This window comes from Dama dama, chromosome 20 (genome assembly GCF_033118175.1).
Source record: "Dama dama isolate Ldn47 chromosome 20, ASM3311817v1, whole genome shotgun sequence".
NCBI classification, from domain to species: domain Eukaryota; kingdom Metazoa; phylum Chordata; class Mammalia; order Artiodactyla; family Cervidae; genus Dama; species Dama dama.
In genome coordinates this window covers 48411183-48433221 of record NC_083700.1, presented here as the reverse complement: position 1 = coordinate 48433221, position 22039 = coordinate 48411183, and the positions used below count along the sequence as shown (strand labels likewise).

The 22039-nt window shown below is 42.5% G+C and overlaps 1 protein-coding gene across 7 annotated transcripts in view; it reads left to right on the top strand.

Moving 5' to 3' along the window:
* Positions 1 to 22039, top strand: part of SLC44A3 (solute carrier family 44 member 3) — an 84396-nt gene that overhangs the window by 29421 nt on the left and 32936 nt on the right. For all 7 annotated transcript variants that reach the window (XM_061121329.1, XM_061121332.1, XM_061121328.1 and 4 more), the window contains 2 exons: positions 2408 to 2594; positions 12966 to 13131. In XM_061121329.1, the coding sequence (XP_060977312.1) occupies positions 2408 to 2594; positions 12966 to 13131 (353 nt within the window). The remainder of the gene's footprint in view (positions 1 to 2407; positions 2595 to 12965; positions 13132 to 22039) is intronic.

The window sequence follows — 22039 nt, the reverse complement described above, 5'->3', positions numbered from 1 at the left end:
GCGGAGAGGGAGGAGCCGCACCACGGCTCACACACCATTCGTTTACACGTGTGTCCCTGCGACGTAGTTTCTGCCAAGTACCAGCTTCTGGGGAGCTTGTGCTAACAAGATCCCTAAGACTCTTTGTCACCATCACCTTTTACTGAGCACCTGTTTTGCACAGGGCCCTGCCCTAGACAACGGAGCTGGCCAGAAAAAACACACAGCCAGCACACACCCCACCGTGAGGTGAATTACAGAGCCAGCAATGCCATGACATGATGCATGGGGCAAGATTCCATCCTGTGGGGGGAGCTGCCTAGGAATGCTATTTCAGTGGTTTCAATATACTCAGTAGCAGCAATGAAAATAGGATGAATGGCATTGGCTGCTCACCTCAGGGTGTCAGCCTAGGGGTGCAGGCTGAGATGTAGCAATTTGCAGCTTAGGGCCCAGAAAGGGGAGTAGAGGCTTGACCCCTGTGGTAAGTCAGCTCTGCTGCCCACCCCACACCCCTAGCAGGGTCCCCAGTGGGTAATGCTGATCTCCCTAAAACTAGGGAGTAATGGGATAGTTAACTCTTCAGTTCTGGTCAGTGTCCTCGTGGTGTACTTTGACCATGAGGAGAGCCTTTTATACACACACACACACACACACACACACACATATTTAAGTTGAAAAACACACATATTAAATACACACATTTTAGCATTCCATTCAGGAGCTACCAATCACTCAGGAGCTACAAGTTTATTTGCCTAAATATTATATCATTTTGCCTCATTAAAATTTTTAGTAAAAAACGAAGTCCCTCTCCCTCGTTGATTGTGCTAGGCATTGAGGACACAAGAGATGAAAATTCCTACTCAGCCTTCACAACTCTCACATCTCCTCCAGGCATCCCTCCCTGGGTCCTCAGGCCAGTCCCCACAGCTGGGTGACGACTGGGCCCTTCAGCCCTGGGAGCGGTTTTGCACATTTTATTCCTCTTTCACCCGACTTCCCTCCACTTTACTATGAGATCCTAATGGGCAGCAACACCCGAGTCCTGCGGGAAGAGGAATGACATCTTGGGCTCCGGGGGTGGTGTGCTGGGTCACACGGACAAGAGAGGAGCCTGTAGGACGTTCCCTCGGCAGGAAGGGACCAGACCGGGGAGGTCCTGATTTGCAGTGGTGATGACTTCAGTCTTTATCCAGGAGCTCTGGGGAAATGTCAAAGGATTTTGATCTGGGAGAGGACATCCTTGACTGCACATTTTATAAAGATCCCTTTAGCTTGTGTTTGGAGGAGGGATGAGGTCAGGAGTAGGGGGTTGAGGGAATTAAAAGCAGAGGTAATGAGGTTATTGGGGGTCTAGGAGAGAGAAGATGAGATTTGGGCTGTGGCATCAATGTGGGAATCGAGAGGAGAGAATAGTCTGGGAGCTCTGTCAGCAAACTGAGATTGTGCTATGACTGTCGCTTTGCCAGCCCTTGACAATAAGCGATGGCCCTGCCCTCAAGAAGCTTGATGTCAGTAATGTGCTGTGCAGGCAATAAACATCCACAGTAGAGCACGCTGAGTGCTACAATAGGGTAAGATGGAAGTCCGCAAGAGAGGAACCTAACTTTTTCTTGGAAAGTGCAGAAAAATTAGGACCCCTGGAGTAGGGAATACGGGGGAAATAGATTTCTGTGTGAAGATGATGAAGTCAGTTCTGGACACGTTGAGTTTGATCCACAGTAGGATACCCACTGCCTGGTCAGTAACTGATGTGCTTACTCATCCATCATGTAGAGAAAGGTGAGGTTGGAGATTTTTATTTTAGATTGATAGCATTGCATAGCTTGCAGGATCTTAGTTCCCCAATAAGGGATTGAACCTGTGCCCTCTGCAGTGGGAGCATGGAGTTCTAACCACTGGACCACCAGGGAATTCCCTGGAGATTTTTATTTGTAAGTTTAAAGCATCTAAGAAGGATGCTATAACCACAAAAGAGCAGGGAGGACCACCCAAAAGATCCCAAGAAACAGCAACTGAAGAAGTAGAAGGAGACCCAAAGGAAAGAGCATTGTCCTTGTGGCCCCTTGCCCTTCTGCAGTCCTTCAGCATTCTCTAGCATGTTAGGTGCTATTGGGAAAAAGAAATAGAGAATTCCCTGACACCTGAGGACCTTATTCTCTTTCTCTCTCTCTCTCTGACAGACTGCAAGCTCCTTTAGGGCAGGGGCTCTGTCTTGTCCACTGTTGTTGCAGCAGAATCTAGCATAAGTACCAGCACATAGTAGATGCTCAATCAGTACTTGAGAACATGTCTATTCCATTATAACAAAGTAGGAGGTGACTGTGTTAAAAGAGCTATTTGCTGAGATGTCAGTAAAATATTAAGTTTTAAGTTTGTCTCAGTTCTGCATTATTTTGAATAATTTAAACCCCTTTTTCACCAGGCAGTTCTACTCATCTTGATTTATGTCCTCAGAAAGAGGATCAAATTGACAGTTGAACTTCTCCAAGTCACAAATAAAGCCATCAGCAGCTCTCCCTTCCTGCTGTTCCAGCCACTGTGGACATTTACCATCCTCATTTTCTTCTGGGTCCTCTGGGTAGCTGTGCTCCTGAGCCTGGGGACTGCAGGTAAGGGTCGTGGGGATGGGGTCCATGATGCTGGAGTCAGGCACAGAAGGCCCCAGCATTCTGGAACCACTGGCTTGTTTTTATAGAGACCAGACTTCCCATGCACCTTGAGGCCTCTGGTGGCAGCAGTGATAGTGTTTGGGGCTCTGTCATGGGGGGATGCAGGAAATTCTTTTCCCTCTACTGTGTCAATATGTTGGGGGAGGGGGGCGGGAAAGGACCCTTCTGAAATGTTGTTGCTGTCTCAGAAGAACCAGTTTAAATTTAATGAGAGTGCACACAGACCTCTGCATTGCCTTGGTCCTGAGAAGACAAGGCTGTTTCATTTGGGGCAGCTGTGCACAGTTTAAAAATAAGAGGTTCTGTGACCAAGAAAAGATGAAAGAACAGAAATCATGAGACAGTTGAAAGTCTCAACTGGGGCAGCACTGAACAATCACATTCTAGCTCATTTCCTCGACACAGTTTTAGTCCTGGTCAGATAGGAAGGCAGTGGCCTCGGGGCCTGCAGGAAAGTGAATACTTGTTGAAAATTTCCTGAATTCTGAGCTCTGTACTAGGTGCTTCCTTATGGTCTCTCCTTTAAGCATTGCAACCCCCTTTTGATGCCTGTGTTGTTGTGTTCAAGTTATAGGCAAGAACATTGAGGTTCTAGTAGGTAATTTGCTGAAGGCCATCCAGCTAGCTGACACCAGAGCTCTAGAACAGCTCTAGCTCTAGAACCTGTGCTCTTTCCACTACCTCACGTGTCCCTGTGTCTGGGATACGGGGCTAGGAAATCAAACTAGGCCTCCTGAGCTTTGTCCGTTCAAGCCGAAGCAGCGTTGTGACCACAGAGCCTGGCTGGCAGATGCAGGCTATGCCCATAGTGTGGTGTTTGCAGCCTGTGACTAGAGGGCAACATGGCAGGCTAGGGGCTGAAGCCAGGGGGTGGCAGGGGGGTGGCAGGACTTGATGCTCTGGGTGGTAGGCTGTGGTGCTGAGCCCTCATCCTCCAGAACCACAGGGAAGAGATGAGGCCTTGGGAAGCATGACTTGGGCCCAGGGAGGGGCCTTCCTCCTCCAGCCTCCAGAGCACAGTTGCCCAACTTTGCTGTCATTATGGGTTGTGAGCCTGGGTGAAGGGAATTGTCTCTGTGGTTTGGAGCAGGACACATTCTTTTGTTCTTTCTTTACTGCACAAATGTTAGGTGATGGCTGTCGACAAGGTCCTGGCAAGGCAGTGGAGAAGAGTGTTGACCTCTGCCCACAGTGAGGATGGAAAAGTTAGAGGACCATCACAGGAGGAGAGATCTGGGGAGCTGTGAGAGTACCACAGCGAGGCTCCAGCCGACTTTGTGAGACAGGGAAGGCTTCTCAGAGGATGGGCTGGAAATTACCAGAAGATCAGGAAGTACAGAAAGAAGCAAAGGGGTTTAGCGGGGTCATGTCCAAGCACAGGAGAGAACCTGGTCGTAATAAGACGAGAGCTGGTCCTGAGAGTTGGGGGCCCAGGTGGAGAGGATCATGCCCCAAGGCCAGTTCAGGTTGAGGGGCGGTGACTTGATCCGCTAGCAGGGTGCCTCTTCAGTTCTCCCTCTTAGGCCCCACTTGGGTCCAAGGTCTGGGAAGCATTAAATAGCCTGGGCCCCAGGGCTGAGAGGAGGGCCGGGGACAGAGTGGGCTGCTCTATAGGGTAGAAGGCAGCACGTTGGAAGGTTATGTATTAAAGCGTGGCCATTTTGGAAGGAGATAAATGAGCAAAAGTGAGATGAATTGAAGAGCAGGAGGGACTTCCCTGGTGGTCTAGTGGTAAGACTCTGCTCCCAATGCAGGGATCAGAGTTTAATCCCTAGTTGGGGAGCTAGACCCCACATGACCACGACTAAGAGTTTGCGTGCTGCAGTTACAAGATGCTACAACCAAGACCAGACCAAATAAATAAAAATAAATATGAAGGGCAGGAAAGGAAACTAGGTGCCCAGGACCTGCTTCAGGAATCTGTGAGCAGGTAGATACCAGGCTTCCAGGAGGCCTGGTGTTGACAGAGCTCCCGCCTTCCCTCCTCCCCAGGGTTGGGCAGCATAGAAACCAGGCCACCTGCCTCTCCTTTCCACTCACCTGTGGCCCAGCGTGGTGCACAGAGGTCCCTTTGTCTTCAAAGGCCTTTTCATACAGTGCCAGGATGACAAGCTCTGGGCCTGGGCGGGTCATTTGCTGCTGTCTGGATCCTCAGCAGATGCCCAGGTGATGGGGGTGGGGGGGTGAGGGGTGCCCGCGCAGCACCTGTCTCATTTCACTTTCCCTCAGCAGATGCCCAGGTGATGGGGGTGGTGAGGGATGCCCGCGCAGCAGCTGTCTCATCTCATGACCCCTCAGGCAGTCAGAGAGCCCTCAGACTCTCCAGTCTCCGCCCAAAGTCCCCAGTGTCGTAGGGGTGTCCTCAGTGGTACATCCGATGAGATTTTTATTGTGTCATGTGACTGAATAGTTAATACTTTATTGTGTAAAAAAAGAAAAAAATGTAGAAAAAACCAACTTAGGTTGATAAGTTTTTGCCATTTTTTTTTTTTTGATGAGCTGTTTCTCTAGTGACTGTTAATAAGTCTCTTAACTAGGTGACAAACTCGGGCTTGTTTGGGGATTCCTTCAGTGGAGCAGAAGAAATGAGAGGCCCCCCAGAAATGACAGTAATTAGTCAGCTGGGACTTGTATGCTACCAGAGTGTGACAGTGATTACTAGAATCCAGTGGAAGAAGTAGTTACAGGAACACGGTAATAACCTTGGGAATCCAGTAGGTGTGGTTGGCAGGTTGGAAAAAGCCCAGATGATCTGATGACCCTCAGTTATCATTAGGTGGTCAGGAAGCCTCAGAGTTGAAACAGTAGAAGAAAGGGGCCCGTTTGGGCTGGGGGTGGCCTTCTCTCCCCGTGGTACTACAGTCAGAAGAGATCTATCCTCAGAGGAACGTGCTTAGCATGCTGAAAGGCAAAGGACTGTGCTTGGAAAGGAGGCAGCAGGATCAGATAGAGGGACTCCCGTCAAGGGCCCTGGGATCTAGGCTGGCTCTGGCCTTCCTTGAATGTTAATCTGGGCTTCCTTTTTCCCATTTTTGCAGTAGACAAATGGTGCTTTCCCCAGGCTGCCTCATAAGGAAGTTAGGAGGCTGAGATGGGACCAGAGCTTTGCTTTGCAATTAGGGGACCCTAGGTATTTCTTATATTAGGAACTAATGTCAACCAAGGAATGTCTAGTACTAACTTCCGGTTTGTGGTTTGTTCTCTGTTTGGCATATTTGAGAACACAGTCTAAAAGAAAATTGTCCTCCTTTTAGGTTATCAGAGATCTAGAAGATAATTGAAATTATTTCACAAAAGCTTCCTAGTAGCCCAGCTCTGTCCTAGGAACAGGGGAAGAGGGGTTGCTCAGGAGAGATTTGATTCAGCTCCTGCTTTTCAGAAGTTTATGTCCCTGTGGGGAAGTGTGCAGGGAGACAGCCTCCATGAACATCTGGGGGTCTTTGCACCTGCTGTGATCTTAGTCTAGAATTTTCTCCCCTTCCTAAGCCTCACCCCAACTTTCTGCCCATCACTGCTTGGAAAAATGAGTCATTATTCAAGATTTGTTTTGAGTAATGTATTTCTTGGACCTTTCCTTGGTGGCTCAGACAGTAAAGAATCTGCGTGCAGTGCAGGAGACCTGGGTTCGATCCCTGGGTCAGAAAGATTCCCTGGAGAGGGAAATGACAACCCACTGCAGTTTTCTTGCCTGGATAATTCCCTGGACAGAGAAGCCTGGCGGGCTACAGTCCATGGGGTTGCAAAGAGTCGGACCTAACTGAACAAGTAATACTTTCACTTTCAGTATATTTCTTGGAAACTCTTTTATAAATTGCCCAAGCATACTGAGCTATTTCTTCTTTTTTTTTTTCCTTACATTTTGTATATTCTTCATTCTTTCAAGAACTATTCATCGAATGCCTGCTACGTGGCGTGAGAACTAGAGATACAGCAGTGAACCAGATGAAGGGAATGGGAAAAGGAGCATAAATGTGTTATGTCAGGTGCCGATGAGACCTCTGAACAATCACGCAAGATAATGACTTGTGTGTTGTCCTCCCTCAGGAGAATGAACATCTGGAGGGCAAGGACTGTGTCTTTTTCTTTCTATCTCTAAAGTTCGTGCACAGCCCTTGAGTGAGTTCAGTGTGTGCTGAGTCAGGGAGTGAATTCACATCGATGTTGTATTGAATGTGATATATACCAGAAAGAGCTAGGTAAACTCCAGGCATGATGGCCATGAGATTTTCTTCTCTTTTTCCCTGATCCCCGTGCTGTCAGAGCAGAAGCTGAGGCAGTGGGAGGCTCAGGCAGGCTGGGTGTCAGCAGGACACCAAGCCACTTGGCTGGAAGAGGCCAAGTGCACAGAATGTGGTAGAACATAGGACTGTTTTCAGCTGGGTCTGCATCCTTTGGGAGATGATCCCAATCAGCTGCACTGCCTTTCTTGAGAAACTGCCATTTACACTAATCATTAGTAACATATCAGTCTTTCAAATTGCTTTAAAACTTGCTTGTAATACCCAAATTTATAGCTAGCTGCATGATGCATTTCCTCCAGGTTATGACGATGATCTCTAGGAAGACTTCCTGAAAGTTGTCTCAGATCTCTTTGATACGATGTATTACTTGAGGAAGATTGGTTCATTCATTCGTGCAGTTGTTCACTGAACAAGTACTTATTGGACATTTACTATATCAGACCCTGCTATAGATGCTGGAGATACAGCTTTCCTTCCAGTGTGAAGGCTACAGGGAGATAAGCATTAAATAAAATGAGTCAGTGAATTTTATAGTATATTCAAATTTGATAGATGGTAAGGAGAAAAATAGAGCAGAGAAGAATAACAAATGCTTGTGCTGGACTGTGTGTGCTCGGTCATGTCTGACTCTTTGCAACCCCACAGACTGTAGCCTGCCAGACTCCTTTGTCGATGGAATTTTCCAGGCAAAAATACTAGAGTGGGTTGCCATTTCCTACTCCAGAATAAATGCTTAAGGAGCCCCAATTAACCTGTTCTGCTTTTTGCCATAACACTTATCAGACTAACTTATCATAACACTTTAAATCAAATTTGAGACAAGTTTACCTTCAAGCCCCTAAAGCTTAAACTTCAGGGTCTTTCATTTGCAAGAACTCTTGCAAAGTTCAGTACCTGACTACCTAACCTTGTATTCTTTGTCTTATCAAGGGACCTCAAACTGTGTAAAATTCAGACATCTTAAATGTATTCTAGCATTTATTACATTTTCATAGTATATTTTTAAAACAAGAAATGCTTAAGGAGGGGGCTCCAATTCTTAGTTTAATGATTGGGGAAGGCCTTGTTGAGAAGATAATTGTGAGCAAAGATTTGAAGGAGGTGAGGGCAGAGCCGTGAGTCTATGTAAAGGAGGGGAAGTGTTCTAGGCAAAGGGGACAGCAAGGCAGAGACTCTGGGGACACAGTCAGGAGGCCGCTCCCCAGAGTAGTGTGGTTTGGGGGAGCGTGGTTCAGGCTGGGGTCAGAGGGAGCACAGGGTCAGATCCTGGGGCCTCGTGGGCCATTACAGAACTTTGTTTCTGAGACAGGAAGTCATTGCAGCATTTTAAGCGGCAGAGTGGCATGGTCTGACTCACATTTTCATGGCAGTGATTCAGGGAGGAGGTGTTAGTGGGTTAGAACAGGGTTGTAATGGTGGACATGCTCTGATGTACAGGTGCTGTGTCTATTTTGAAGAATTTCCTGATATTAGATAAAGAATGTGAAAGAGGAGTTGGGGATGACACTGAGGTTTTTTTAGCTTGAGCAACTGGAAGATGAGATGGCCATCAGCTGAGACAGGACAGGACTTTGAGTGGAACATCTTCCAGGAAGAGCAAAAATTCATTTTTAATTGTGTTGATTGAAATATCTTTTAGACATCCAGGTGGACATGTTGGGTAGGGAGTTAACAGTTTGAGTCTGAAGTTTCTGGAGAGGCCCAGCTAGAGGTATACATTTGGCAATTGGGCAACACATGAATAGTATTTAAAAGCATGAGATTTGAATGCGTGCAGACAGAAAAGAAATCCAAGGACTGTCCTTTGGGGCATGTCAATGTTAACAGGTCTTGGAAATGAGGAAGAAAAAGGAAAGGAAATTGAAAGGGAGCAACCAGTGAGCAGGAGAATAACGTGCTGTATGGAATTGGGGTGAAATGTTGAATGTGTCATATGCTGCTGATCAGTCAGATAAGAGCTAAGGATTGACCATTGAAATTAGTAGCATGGAAGTGAAACAGAACAGTTTCAGAGCAGTGTGGGGGAGTGGATCACAATTAGAGTGGGTTTAAGAGAAAGAGAAAAAGAATTGGAAAGAGTAAGAGACAACCTCGAGAAATTTGGCTGTGAAGAGGAACAGAGAAGTAGGAAGGAAGTCGGAGGAGTGAAGGGAGCTCAGAAGTAGGGGTTTTAAGATATGAAATTATTAAAAGTGATTCAGTCAGAGAATATTTTAAGGAAGCAAGAAAGAGAGGGAAATTTTCTGAAGTGGTATCTTCAAGTAGATGAGAAAGGGGATCTAGTGCAGGGGCTGACCTTAGAATCACGGACAGTTTATCATATTAAGGTGGGGTAGTCCAGTTATCGGAGAAGGCGATGGCACCCCACTCCAGCACTCTTGCCTGGAAAATCCCACGGACGGAGGAGCCTGGTAGGCTGCAGTCCATGGGGTCACTAAGAGTTGGACATGACTGAGCGACTTCACTTTCACTTTTCACTTTCACGCATTGGAGAAAGAAATGGCAACCCACTCCACTGTTCTTGCCTGCAGAATCCCAGGGACGGGGGAAGCCTGGTGGGCTGCTGTCTATGGGGTTGCACAGAGTCAGACACGACTGAAGTGATTTAGCAGCAGCAGCAGCAGCAGCAGTCCAGTCATGGACGCATGCTGCTGAGGGGTAGAGATGGGGTAGATGCTCGCAGAGATTCTCCCATGGCTTCGGCTTTCTTAGAGAAACCAAAAGTGAGGTCACTGACTGAGCATGAGGATGGGAAAACAACTCTTAGTTAGAGATTGGAGGAGAGGTTATAAACAGTCCAGAAGAAGGGGAGGTGAATAAACTAGTGTAGCAGCATGTGAGTTCCTGATATTCACTCTGATTGTATCTTCTTGCTGATTTTTTTGTTTGCCTTTTTCATTTTTTTCCCTTAATAGCTGACATCCAGCATAAATCTAGAATGCTAAATAAATATTTCTTCACAACTGAAATCATATCTGCTTATACCTCAATTATAGCTAATCTTATCTTATATTTAATATTCTAAGCAACTGCCTGTTTAATCCTCGTTAACAGCTACATGTATGGCATTTAGAGCCATGAGGCTGGATGGAATCAACAAGGAAAGGAAGAGTAGGTATTAGTATCTTCAGATTACTGACAATGAAACAGAGATTTTAAAAGGCCCCGCAACCTCATAACCTGCCTGAGGTTGTTCAGCCATTAGGAGACAGAAGAGAGATGTGAATCTCAGTCTGTGTGACTGTCAGACTGTGTAACCGCTGCCCCGGGTTCATCTTGTCTTCCCTCTTCATGTTTACCGTTAGAGAACGGAGGCCCAGGTTACTTATCACAAATGTCAAGGCCAAGATTGGAACCAGGCCCTCATCCAGTTCAGTGCCATTTTCACCACCAGATCAAAATCATCTTGGGATCCAGATCAAATCTCATCTTGGGATCCAGTTCCCCTTAGCATCTGTTAGCTACCCATGGTGGTAACAGTGTTGTAATGTGTTAGTATTAATAACAAAGCAACTGATACTTTGATGGGAGGCTCTTGCCTGCACTAACCTAGCCATCCAGGAGAGGGCAGTCGTGTGTGCTTAAACACACCTGCCCCACCCACAGTCGTGTTTTAAGCTTCTCCCTCAAGCTAGAGCTCCCGATTCTTCAGAGAATGTTTGCTTAAAGCTGTGGTTATCAAGCAGCAGTTTGATGATGTTTAGAGACATTTGGGTTGTCTTAACTGGAGGAGGGGAGGGAAGATGCTCCTGGCATCTAGTGGGTAGAGGCCAAGAAAGCTGCTTAATAGCCTGCAATGCATAGGGCAACTCCCCCACTTCACACCCCTAACAATTATGTGATCCAAAATGCCAAATGCTATGTTGAGAGGTTGAAAAACCCTGCCCTAAAGCAAAGTCTGTAAATAGCCTGGTATAACTGAACTAGAAGAATAAATAGTCGATGGTTTCAGTAAAGATGATCAAAAACAAGTGGCCAGTCAAGAATATCTTTATGCATTCTGCTTCTTTGAGGAATGCCAGGAGTGTGGCGGCATGTACGGATCTTGATGTATCCCTTTTAGTCATCCTCCGCTTGCTGACTGCTGCCATCAGTGTCCCAAGCTGGGGTGTGTGTGAATGTGCCATTGGCAGCCCCAAGGAGACACAATCCCTCCTTAGCACCCAAGGCCTTTTTATGTACTTGCCTTTTGTCTGTTGAGGAAATCGTCCCTCCTCTTCTTTGGAAACTTCATCCATCCCCAAATCACGTGTGATATTGTAGACCTGTGCTTGCAAACTGCAGTGTGTCCCTGTCACTGGTGATCCCGTACATGTTGACTGGCCCCATCACTTCTGCTGTTCCAGGAGTGGCTCTCCAAGTCTCCACTCACCTGATTTACTACATACATGTGCCTGTCAGTCATGAGGGGCCACCTCCTTTGGGACTGGGAATGCTTTTCTGAAACACATCCATTTTGGAAATGCGTAAGCATTTATTAGCGCCTTACCTGAAATAGAGATTGCCTCCAAGCCAGAATGAATCCAGTATTCAATAAAGTATTAACTTCTGTCTGTTAACCAAGCTGATCTAGTATTTCTCACAATGTGACTCTTGCTCAGCAGAACACAGAGCCAGAGTTACTAAGACCAGCCTTTGTCTGCGCAATCAGTTCCTTCTACAACATGATTATCTTTCCCACTTCCTTTGCTCAGACCCTATTGTGAATGTCTAAAGACATATGAATTATGAACCTAGGAGCAATTTATAGCTATGAAAGGAAATATTAGTATGAAACTGTCTTTAAATGTTCTTCAAGTTGTAGGTTTTGCCAGAGACCAAAGTGCCATCTTCTTTCTTATAGTGGTTTATTTAAAATATACATCAGGGGACTTCCTTGGTGGTCCAGTGCTTAAGACTGCCTTCCAATGTAGGGGGTATGGGTTTGACCCCTGGTTGGGGAGCTAAGATCCCATATGCCTCACAGCCAAGAACCCAAAACATAAAACAGAAGCAATATTGGAACAAATTCAATAAAGATTTTTTTAAACGGTCCACATAAAAAAAAATCTAATATAATAATAATAAAATGAAACAGAGCAGAGAACATCTAGAAATCAAGTATAGTTGCAGAACTCTGATTTGGTATGGAATTGAGTTGAATTGCAGAGCCAATTCAAGGACTTCTTTAGATGAGAGCAAATAAAGTAGGACATGGTCAGTGAATGGCAGAGCACTGCTGGGGTTACCTCACTGGCCTCAGTTAAATATAATATTGTGCTCCTGAAATTTAAGTGATAAAAATCATCGTTACTTATGGACTGATATTTCTGTGGGCCAGTACTCACCAGGTAAACCCATTCTACTCTCTCTCGAATGACCGTCAGGAAATGGGTTTTACAGATAAGGGTACTAACACTCCAAGAGGCCAGATAACTTGCCCCAGGCTACCCAAAAAGGGATAAAGCTGAGATCTGAATCTAGGAGGTTAACACTGAGTCCCACTAGCCATTTTAAATGTAGTAGGAGAGTTTGCTCTTGAAATCTGAAATGAATCCTTTTGAACAAATTAAGGTTCTTTTTTGAGTCTAAATTTTTGGTGAAGCATGGTTCTATAACACAGGATTCTATAACACAGTCCTAGGCAGGGTTCTATAACATAACTTTCATCAACATAAGTTTTGTTTGCATCACAAAGTGCTGTGATAGAAAAACCATGGGTTTTAGAGTCCATCGTGTCTAGGTTTATATTCTTCCTCCACTAATTATGAGCAGTGAGACTTTGCAAAAGTCACTTGACTCTGCCAAACCTCAGTTTTCATATCTGTAAAGTGGGGTGACTATTAGAAGATAAGTGTCATCTTATACAAGTTGCCTACCAGTTATCATAATCATCATTGTTAATATTATTCATAAGTTAAATGTGGATTCTCAATTTTAGTTTTGCTATGAAGATCTTAAACAAACTTGACCCTGACATCTGTGTTTCGTGTGATGCCAAAGTCTAGAATGGAGGAAGAATGGCCTCTTGAACCTTCTTCCATACTTAGGAAAACACAGATATAAAGCATGTTTGTGTTTTAAACTTTAGGAGCTGCACAGGTTATTGAAGGTGGCCAAGTGGAATATAAGCCTCTTTCGGGCATTCGGTATATGTGGTGGTACCATTTAATTGGCCTCATCTGGACTAGTGAATTCATCCTTGCATGCCAACAAATGACCGTAGCTGGGACAGTGGTGACGTGTTATTTTAACAGGTAGGTCTAGTGTGTTACTGCTGTTGATTTGTCTGTGTGCTTCCTTTGTGTGTCTCAAAAGATATTTTGGAATTTTGACATGACCTCTCAAAAGAGATTGCCAAGAGAAAAAGACTAAGCATGAAATTAGGCAGAATGGTGGGATGAATTGAGAGATTGAGATATGTGCACTGTTGATACTGTGTATAAAACAGATAACTAATGAGAACCCACCATATATCCCAGGGGACTCTACTCAGTGCTCTATGGTGATCTAAATAGGAAGAAAATCCATCAAAAGAGGGGATAAATGCATACGTATAGCTGATTCACTTTGCTGTACAATAGAAAATAACACAGCCTTGTAAAGGAACTATACTCCAATAGAAATTAATTTTAAAAAGTTAGGCAAAAAAAATTTGGCAGGATGTTTATTTAGCAGTAAAAAGGAATACTATATCTTAAATCTGTCACATTTCCATCCTCTTTTGCTTTAAGCTAGAAAATCCAATAGGAAGCCAAACACGGAAGTAATCAAACTGCTTAGAACTGAATGATATTCAAAAGAAAGGGTTGACTTCTCCTGTAAATATCCATTCTTACTAACCTCAAACTTTAAAAAAATTGCTGATCTATTTGGAACACACTGCAGTAAGCTCTATGAGCATCATTTAATCCTATGTAAAATGAGGAGAATGTTTTCTTTGAAAGCAGTTTTCAATCCTAAGGGAATTGTACATAACTATAAAATACAATTCATGTTCTTATAGTTAAATGCTAGTGAATTCATTTCTTGCTTTTCTGTTCACTGTGATACTTATTTAAGTGTTTATCCTCCATTACCTCATCAAAATAATTGAGGACACATGCACATACGTCTCAACTCTTCACCTCTTTTGTGTTTGTGAGGTTCTCTATGAGGCAGATAAAACCACAGGCAAGAAGAACAAGGCCAGTGCAATGACAGGGTTGGACTCAGAACAGGAAGTTTACTTCTGATGGGGCTGGTCTTCCTCTAATCCCTCAGACTGAATGGGCAGAAAAACATGAGGGTTCATGGGGCTAAAAAAGTCATCTAGGGATGATTCATGCTGTAGAACAATTACTTTCCGACGACAAGGAGTGCTATGGGTCTTATTGCAGAGGTGCTGTTGGGAGCCTCCTTCTTTAGAGACCCTGTCAGACGCACGAAAGGCTATCGCCCTTGGCCCTGAGAGCTTTTGTGCCTTCGGAGGAGGTGATATGTGCTGCTTGCTCCTAAGTACAGGAGCAGAGATTATTCTAACCAAATTGGCCAGCAGCAGGTCACATCTCTTTGATAGCAGTGATTTTGTTCTATTTTAGTCACACAAAATCAAAACATTTTCAGTGAGGGCTTTTTATTTAACCTCCAGTGAAGTGTATATACGTATCGCTTAATGTCTTCCCCCACTCTAACTCCCCTCCCCCGAAATCATGAGAAAATGAAGAAGGCATAAACACAGAAGGGCAGCAGGAACCAGGCAATGATCGCAGCTTAGAAATGTCATGGCAGTCCAGTCCAGTGTTCTTGCTGGGATAATCCCACGAACAGAGCAGCCCATGGGATGGCAAAGAGTAGGACATGACTAAGCATGGACGAATGAATGAAGAAACATCAGTCAAATTTTGAAAACTGAAGACAGGATGAATGAGCGGTGAGCAGATTGGAGAAGCCTCAGAAAGCCTATCTTCTGTGCATTTGGTGGGAGAGGAGGCTGATTTGAGCCATGAAAATCTAGAGAGATTCAGGAATTCAGGTGTAAAACGTGCTTGCAAAGATTAGTTAAAGGTCTTGCTAAAGAGCAGTTAGGCCCCATGGCCCCTCCTTCATACCAGCAGATATAAGTTGGGAGCTTTGCTCTCTGGAGAAGTCATCAGAGAGGGCCTGGATATAGGGTATCTGGCACAGCCAAGGCTGGGACAAAGCTCTACCCTGAAAGAAGGGGGAGCAAGTGGAAGTCTAAGAATCTGCCTGCAATGCAGGAGACCTGGGTTTGATCCCTGGGTTGGAAAGATCCCCTGGAGAAGGTAATGACTACCCTTTCCAGTATATTCTTGCCTGGAGAATTCAATGGATGGAGGAGCCTGGCAGGCTGTAGTCCATGGTATCACAAAGAGTCAGACACGACTGAGTGACTGACACTTCACTTTCATTCTACCGGCTACCAATCCACACTCCACAGCTCAGCCTCCAGGATGTTGACAGCCACGTTGATATTTCTTAGGCATGAGATTATCGGATTCTTCTTTGGAGAAACTGTATAACCCAAAGCAAAGACCTGCAGATAGTACCACGTGGGGATCCCCGCAATGAAATGGCCTGATGCCCTGACTCTGAAGCAGATGGTGAAACTCACCAGTCAGCAGTCACCCTTGTATAGAACCTCCAATTCACTCTTTGGTTCCTCATGCTTAAATGTGAACCTATAGCCAGTGATTATTAAAAATTTGAAGAAGTCTGTTGTGAAAGAAAAGATCAAAATGAACAAAACAAACAAAAAAAATTAGGAAAAATAGGGGCAATGCAGGCAGCAGAAGAAAACTGCAATAGCAACTGTAATAATATCTTCAGAAAGAACCAAAAAATGTTGCTTTCATACAATAAGAACCAAGAAAAAAGAATAGTGAGAGAACAGAAAGACCTCTTTGTTGTTAAAAATATGATTGCAAAAGTGAAAGTTTTCTACTGATGGATTAAAATATAAAGTTGAACTCCTCCAGAAGATAGAACAAAGAGATGGAAAATAGGAGAAAAAAGATAAAATTTAGGACACCCAACACCTGACTAATACGAGTTCTAGAAATAGAGAGCAAAGAAAAAAGGGAGGAAATTGTCAAAATTTCCCAGAGCTGGAGGACATGAGTAAAGAGAAGATCCCAGAAGCTTTAGAGAAAGATCACAGGCAAAACATCAAGAACTAGAACTGGTACAAGATCTATACTCTGAAAACTATAGAACATTAATGAAGGAAATTGAAAATTATATAGATAAATGGAAAGATAACCAGTGTTCATGGATTGAAAGAACTAATATTGTAAAAATATCCATACTATCCAAAGCAATCTACATATTTAATGCAAAATACCCATGACATTTTTCACAGCACTAAAATAATCCTAAAATTTATACAGAATCACAGAAGACCCAGACTAGCCAGAGTAATCTTGGAAAAAAGGATGAATCTGGAGGTTTCACACTCCCTGACTTCAGAATGTGCTACAAAGCTGAAGTAATCAAAACTTCAAAGCTACAGTGGCATAAAAACAGACACATAGATCAATGGAACAGAATAGAAAGCCCAGAAATAAACCCATGTACTTAGGCTCAGTTAACTTACAATGAAGGAGGCAAAAATATACAGTGGGGGAAAAGAAAGCCTTTTTAATAAATGTTGCCAGGAAATGGACACCTACATGTAAAAGAATGAAATTAGAACATTTTCTCATACTGTATACCAAAATAAACTCGATGTGGATTACAGACCTAAATATTAGTCCAGAAGCCATAAAACTCCCAGAAGAAAACAAGCAGGACACTCTTTGACATAAGTTGTAGTAGTGTCTTTTTGGATCTATTGCCTCAGGCAAAGGAAACAAAAGCAAAAATAAACAAATTAAGCTTGAAATCTTTTGCACAGCAAAGGAAGTCATCAACAAAATGAAAAGACAGCCTACTGAATGGGGAAAATGCTTGTAATTGATAAGACCAATAAGGGGTTAATATCCAAACTATTTATTAACAAAGTCATACAACTCAGTATAAAAAAAAGAGAACCCAATTTAATAATGGGAAGAATAGATATTCTTCCAAAGAAAGCATACAGATGGCCAACAAACGCATGAAAAGATGCTCAACATTGCTAATCCTCAGAGAAATGCATATTGAAACCATGAGATATCACCTCACACCAGTCAGAATGGCTATTGTTAAAAGGACCACAAATGTTGGCAAGGAAATGAAAAAAAAGGGAACCCAAGTGCACTGTTGGTGGGAATGTAAATTGATGCAGCCACTATGGAAAATAGTATGGAGGTTCCTTAAAAAACTGAAAATAGAACTGCTGTTTGAATGAATGCCACTGCTAGGTATACAGCCAAAGAAAATGAAAATACTAATTTAAAAAGATATATGCCCCCCAGTGTTCAGGCAGCTTTATTTACAATAGCCAAGATATGGAAGCTACCTAAGTGTCCATCAGTAGATGAATAGATAAAGAAGATGTCATATATTTATACAATGGAATATTAACCATAAAAAAGAATGAAATTTTGCTATTTTGCAACAATGTGGTTGGACCTGGAGGGCATTATACTTAGTGAAATAAATTAGAGAAATACAAATACTATATGTTATCACTTAAATGTGGAATCTAAAAAATAAAACAAATGAATATGACAAAAGAGAAACAGACTCACAGATTTAGAGAATAAACTAGTGATTTCCATCTGGGAGAGGGAAGTGGACAGAGTCAAGGTAGGGGTAGGAAATCAAGAGGTACAAATTACTGTATATACTATAAATAAGCTGTATATTATACAATACAGGGAATGCAGCCAATATTTTAAAATAACAAGTGAGGTATAATCTTTAAAAATATTGAATCACTGTGTCATACATCTGAAACTAGTCTTATAAATCAACTACACTTCAATAAAAAATAAAATTTAAAAAGAACTAGAATGGAATCTGATGTTCAACAGCAACTCTGAACCAGGGAGATAGTAGGACAAAACTATCAAAATTCTGAGAAAAGATTATTTCCAACCTAGAATTCTATACCTATTCATACTATCAGTCAAAGATAAAGGAAGATAAAGTCCTATTCAGGCATGTAATATCACGAAAGATTTCCTCCCCATATCCCTTCTCCTCTGAAACTAATGAGTAAACCAGGGGGAAAACATGAATTTCAGGAATTGCACTGAACTCCAACACAGTGAAGAAGAAAAGGGAATTTCCAGGAGGGTAGCTATATAGCAGGTATGGAAAACGTCCAGTCCAAGGAGGAGCAGGAGAGCAGTGGGCTCCAGGAGGGATGTCTCCAAGAAAAAATAAAAAGGAAACTTAGAGGAAAAGAAAAAAGAAAACTTAGAGACTATCAGATGTGTTGTTTGAATATGTGTAGAAAAAGAATTATACTTTGATGAAGCATTTGGTGAAGCATGTGGAAAACCAAGCAAATAAAAAAGGTGAAATATTATTAACTTAAAAGTCAAAAGCTATTAAAAAAAAGAAAATATAGTCAGAATACACTGTTTCAAACAGTTGTGAATGTTATTCATGCACTGATAATGTAAGCCCTAAACATTAATTAAAACATACTCAGTGGTGAAAGATTGAAAAATTTTTTTCTAAGATCAGGAACAAGACAGGAGTGCCCACCCTTGCCATTCCTATTCAGCATAGTACTGGAAGACCTAGCCAGAGCAATCAGGCAAGAAAATGAGGAAAAATATATACAAATCACAAAGGAAGAAGTAAAATTGCCTTTGTTTGCAGATAATATGACTTTATTAATATATAAAGAAAATTCTAAAGACTTTATCAAAAAAACTGTTAGACTAGTCAATGAATTCAGTAAAGGTACAGGATACAAAGCATTCAGAAAACAGTTGCATTTCTCTAACAGCAAAATATCTGAAAAAGAAATAAAGAAGACAGTCTCATTCACACTGGCATTGAAACAATAAAATACTTAAGAATGAATTTAAGGAGATGAAAGCTCTGTATACTGAAAAGTATAAGACTCTGATGAAAGACACAAACAAATGGAAATATACCCTCTGTTCATGGATCAGAAGAATTAATATTGTTAAAATACCCTTATTACCCAAAGCCATCTATAAATTCAATGCATTCCCTGTCAACCTTTCAGTTATATTTTCCACAGAAATAGAAAAATTCTAAAATATGTATCACAAAAGAGCCCAAATAGCCAAAGCAATTTTAAGAATGAACACATCTGGAGGCATCATATGTCCTGATTTCAAACTACACCACAAAACAGTGTGGTCCTGGCATGAAAATAGACCCATAGATCAGTGGAAGAGAACTGAGGTCCTAGAAAGGGGAAACAATAATCTCTTCAATAAACAGTTCTGGAAAAACTGGACAGCAACATGAAGAATAAAATTAAATCCTTGTATTAGACGGTTCACAAGAATTAATTCAAAATGGTTTAAAGACTTAAACATAAGAACTGAAGTCCCTAAACTCCTACGAGAAAACATAAGGAAAAAGCTCCTTTACATCAGTCTCAGAGGTGATTTTTCAAATATGACACCAGAAGCACTAGCCACAGCAGCAAAAATTAGTGAGATTACATCAAACTAAAAAGTTCTACATGATAAAAGAACCAATCAACAAAATGAAAAGACAGCCTATGGAATGGGAGAAAACATTTGCAAATCATTTGTCTGATGAGGAGTTAATACCAAAATATATAAATAACTCCTATAACTCCATAGTAAAAAAAAAAAATTCAGTTAAAAAAGGGGCAGAGGAGCAGAACTTCCTTTCCAAAGAAGATACAGAAAACAGGCACATGAAAATGTGCTCAACATCACTAATCATCAGGGAATACATATCAAAACCACAATTAGATACCACCTGTTAGAATGGCTGTCATCAAAAAGACAAGAGGTAACTAGTGTTGGCAAGGATGTAGGGAAAAGGGAGCCCTTGAGCACTGTGGGGTGGGGCGTGTAAATTTGGTAACAGCAATTATGGAAACTGACAGTGTGGAGGTTCCTCAGAAAATTAAAGTCTGAACTGTAGGATCCAACAAGCCCACTTCTTAGGTATATATCGAAAGGGAATGAAAAAAGAATCTTGAAGAAATGTCTTCACGCCTATGTTCATTGCAGCACTATTCACAATAGCCAAGATATGGGAACGACCTCAGTGTCCACTGAAGGCTGAATAGATGAACAAGATGTGGTGTATGTAATGGGATATTATTTAGCCATGAGAGAGAAGGACATCGTGCCATTTAAAACAACACGAATGGACCTTAAGGGCAATATGCCAAGTGATACGTCACAGAAAAACAAATAAGGATGATACCACTTACATGTCAAATCTAAAAAAGCTGAACTAATGGAAACAAGTAGAATGGTGGTTGCCCGGGAGTTGGGGTAGGGGGGAAGGGGAGGTATGGATTAAGGGCACAAACTTCTAGTTAGAAGATGAATAGTTCTGGGGATCTAACTACAGCATGATGATTATAGTTAACAATACTGTGTTATATACTTGAAAGTTGCTAAAAGAAGAGACCTTAAATGTTCTCACCACACACACACAAAAAAAGAAATGGTTAATTATATGAGGTGGTGGAGGCATAAGCTAATGCTAAGATAGTAATCATTTTGCAATATATATGTGGATCAAATCAACACATTGTACACCTTGGACTTGATAATGTTACATGTGGATTATATGTCAATAAAACTGGGGAGAAATCTTTTAGAACTTCAGTATAATTATATTGAGAAGAAGAGGAGTGGGAAAAATGAGTGTACTTGGCCGTTTAAGCTGCCAAGGAGAATGAAACCTGTATCTTCCATAGTGGGAAGTTGGTAGACATTCTCTGAGACTGAAAAAATGAAGAAATTCCAGTAAGAACAAGTAATTTAGGAGTGTGAAGGTGGGTTCCAGAAGAAACAGCTAAAATATTGCCTCTCGGGAGAGACAATTAGTGGTGGAGAAAGAAAACTGCTGTTTTTCCTGTTACACCTAGCAGTACTATTTGACTTTTTAAGATATTTCACATATTTGATAAAAATAAACTAATTTAAAATAGAATGCATGCTGACTTATTTTTAGCACTGCTATTTCATTTATTAAAGAGTTCTGCATTCTTTTTGACTGAGTGCTAATTTTGAAACCTCAAGGTTTTCCCTTATCTCAGGGCTTACAATTCTTTAATCTCATGTTCCAGTCTGCATGCAGGGTAAGAATTAAATATAGCCAGAGTGCATTCATCTCTGTCATTCATTTAAGCAGTAAGACAGATGAAGAGGTCATCCAAGGAGCATCAAGTACCAGGACATGGGCATCCTGTGTAATTTCCCTTTTACCACCATTTGCTTGAATTTCAGAGAGGTCAACTGAGAGGCATAAAGATGGGGCTGGGGTGTGATAGGAAGGAGCCAGCACTGCTCCGTTTGGAGAAGGGACGCTTGAGTCATGACTTCATCGCTTCCAAGTATACAGAAGATGGTTTCCAGCTGCTTTGGATTTGCTGAGGAGGAAGTGAGAAAGTGGATTCACAGCAGAGCCTGAGGAATTTCGGTAGGAGACACATGAGTTTGCTAACCCTGACAAGAGCTGCCGAGGACCTGTTCTTCATAACAAAGAGTTTCCTTTTTTCTTTGGGATTGGATAAATGAACCTCACAGCTTCCCCCACAGTCCTTCCAACCCCATCTTGCAGTGATTCTGCTGAAGGAAATGTCAGGAAAGGACGAGGTCTCTTCAGGGACACATCACGCTCCTTTGCCCAGGACCAGACAGACACTGGAGGCCAAGCATCCTGTGCAGCCTGATCCTTGTCCAGGAGCCCCAACACAGAATGGATTATCCATGCTCCTGAAGAGTTCTCCGTGAGCACTCGACTGGATCTAACCAGAGCTAAAACATGCCTCCAAGATTCCTAAGTTTCTGGAGTAAGTTATGTTGAAACAAATCATAGCTGCAAAATAGCACTTAGATACCATGACCCAAAGGCGTTATAGACTTAGGTGAACGAGAGCATTAAATGCTTTGCACAGAACTTCCCTGATGGTCCAAGCGTTAAGAATCCACCGGCCAATGCAGGGGACAAGGGTTTGATCCCTGGTGCAGGAAGATCCCCACGTACCACAGAGTAGCTAAGCCCTGTGTGCCTAGAGCTTGTGCCCTGCAACAA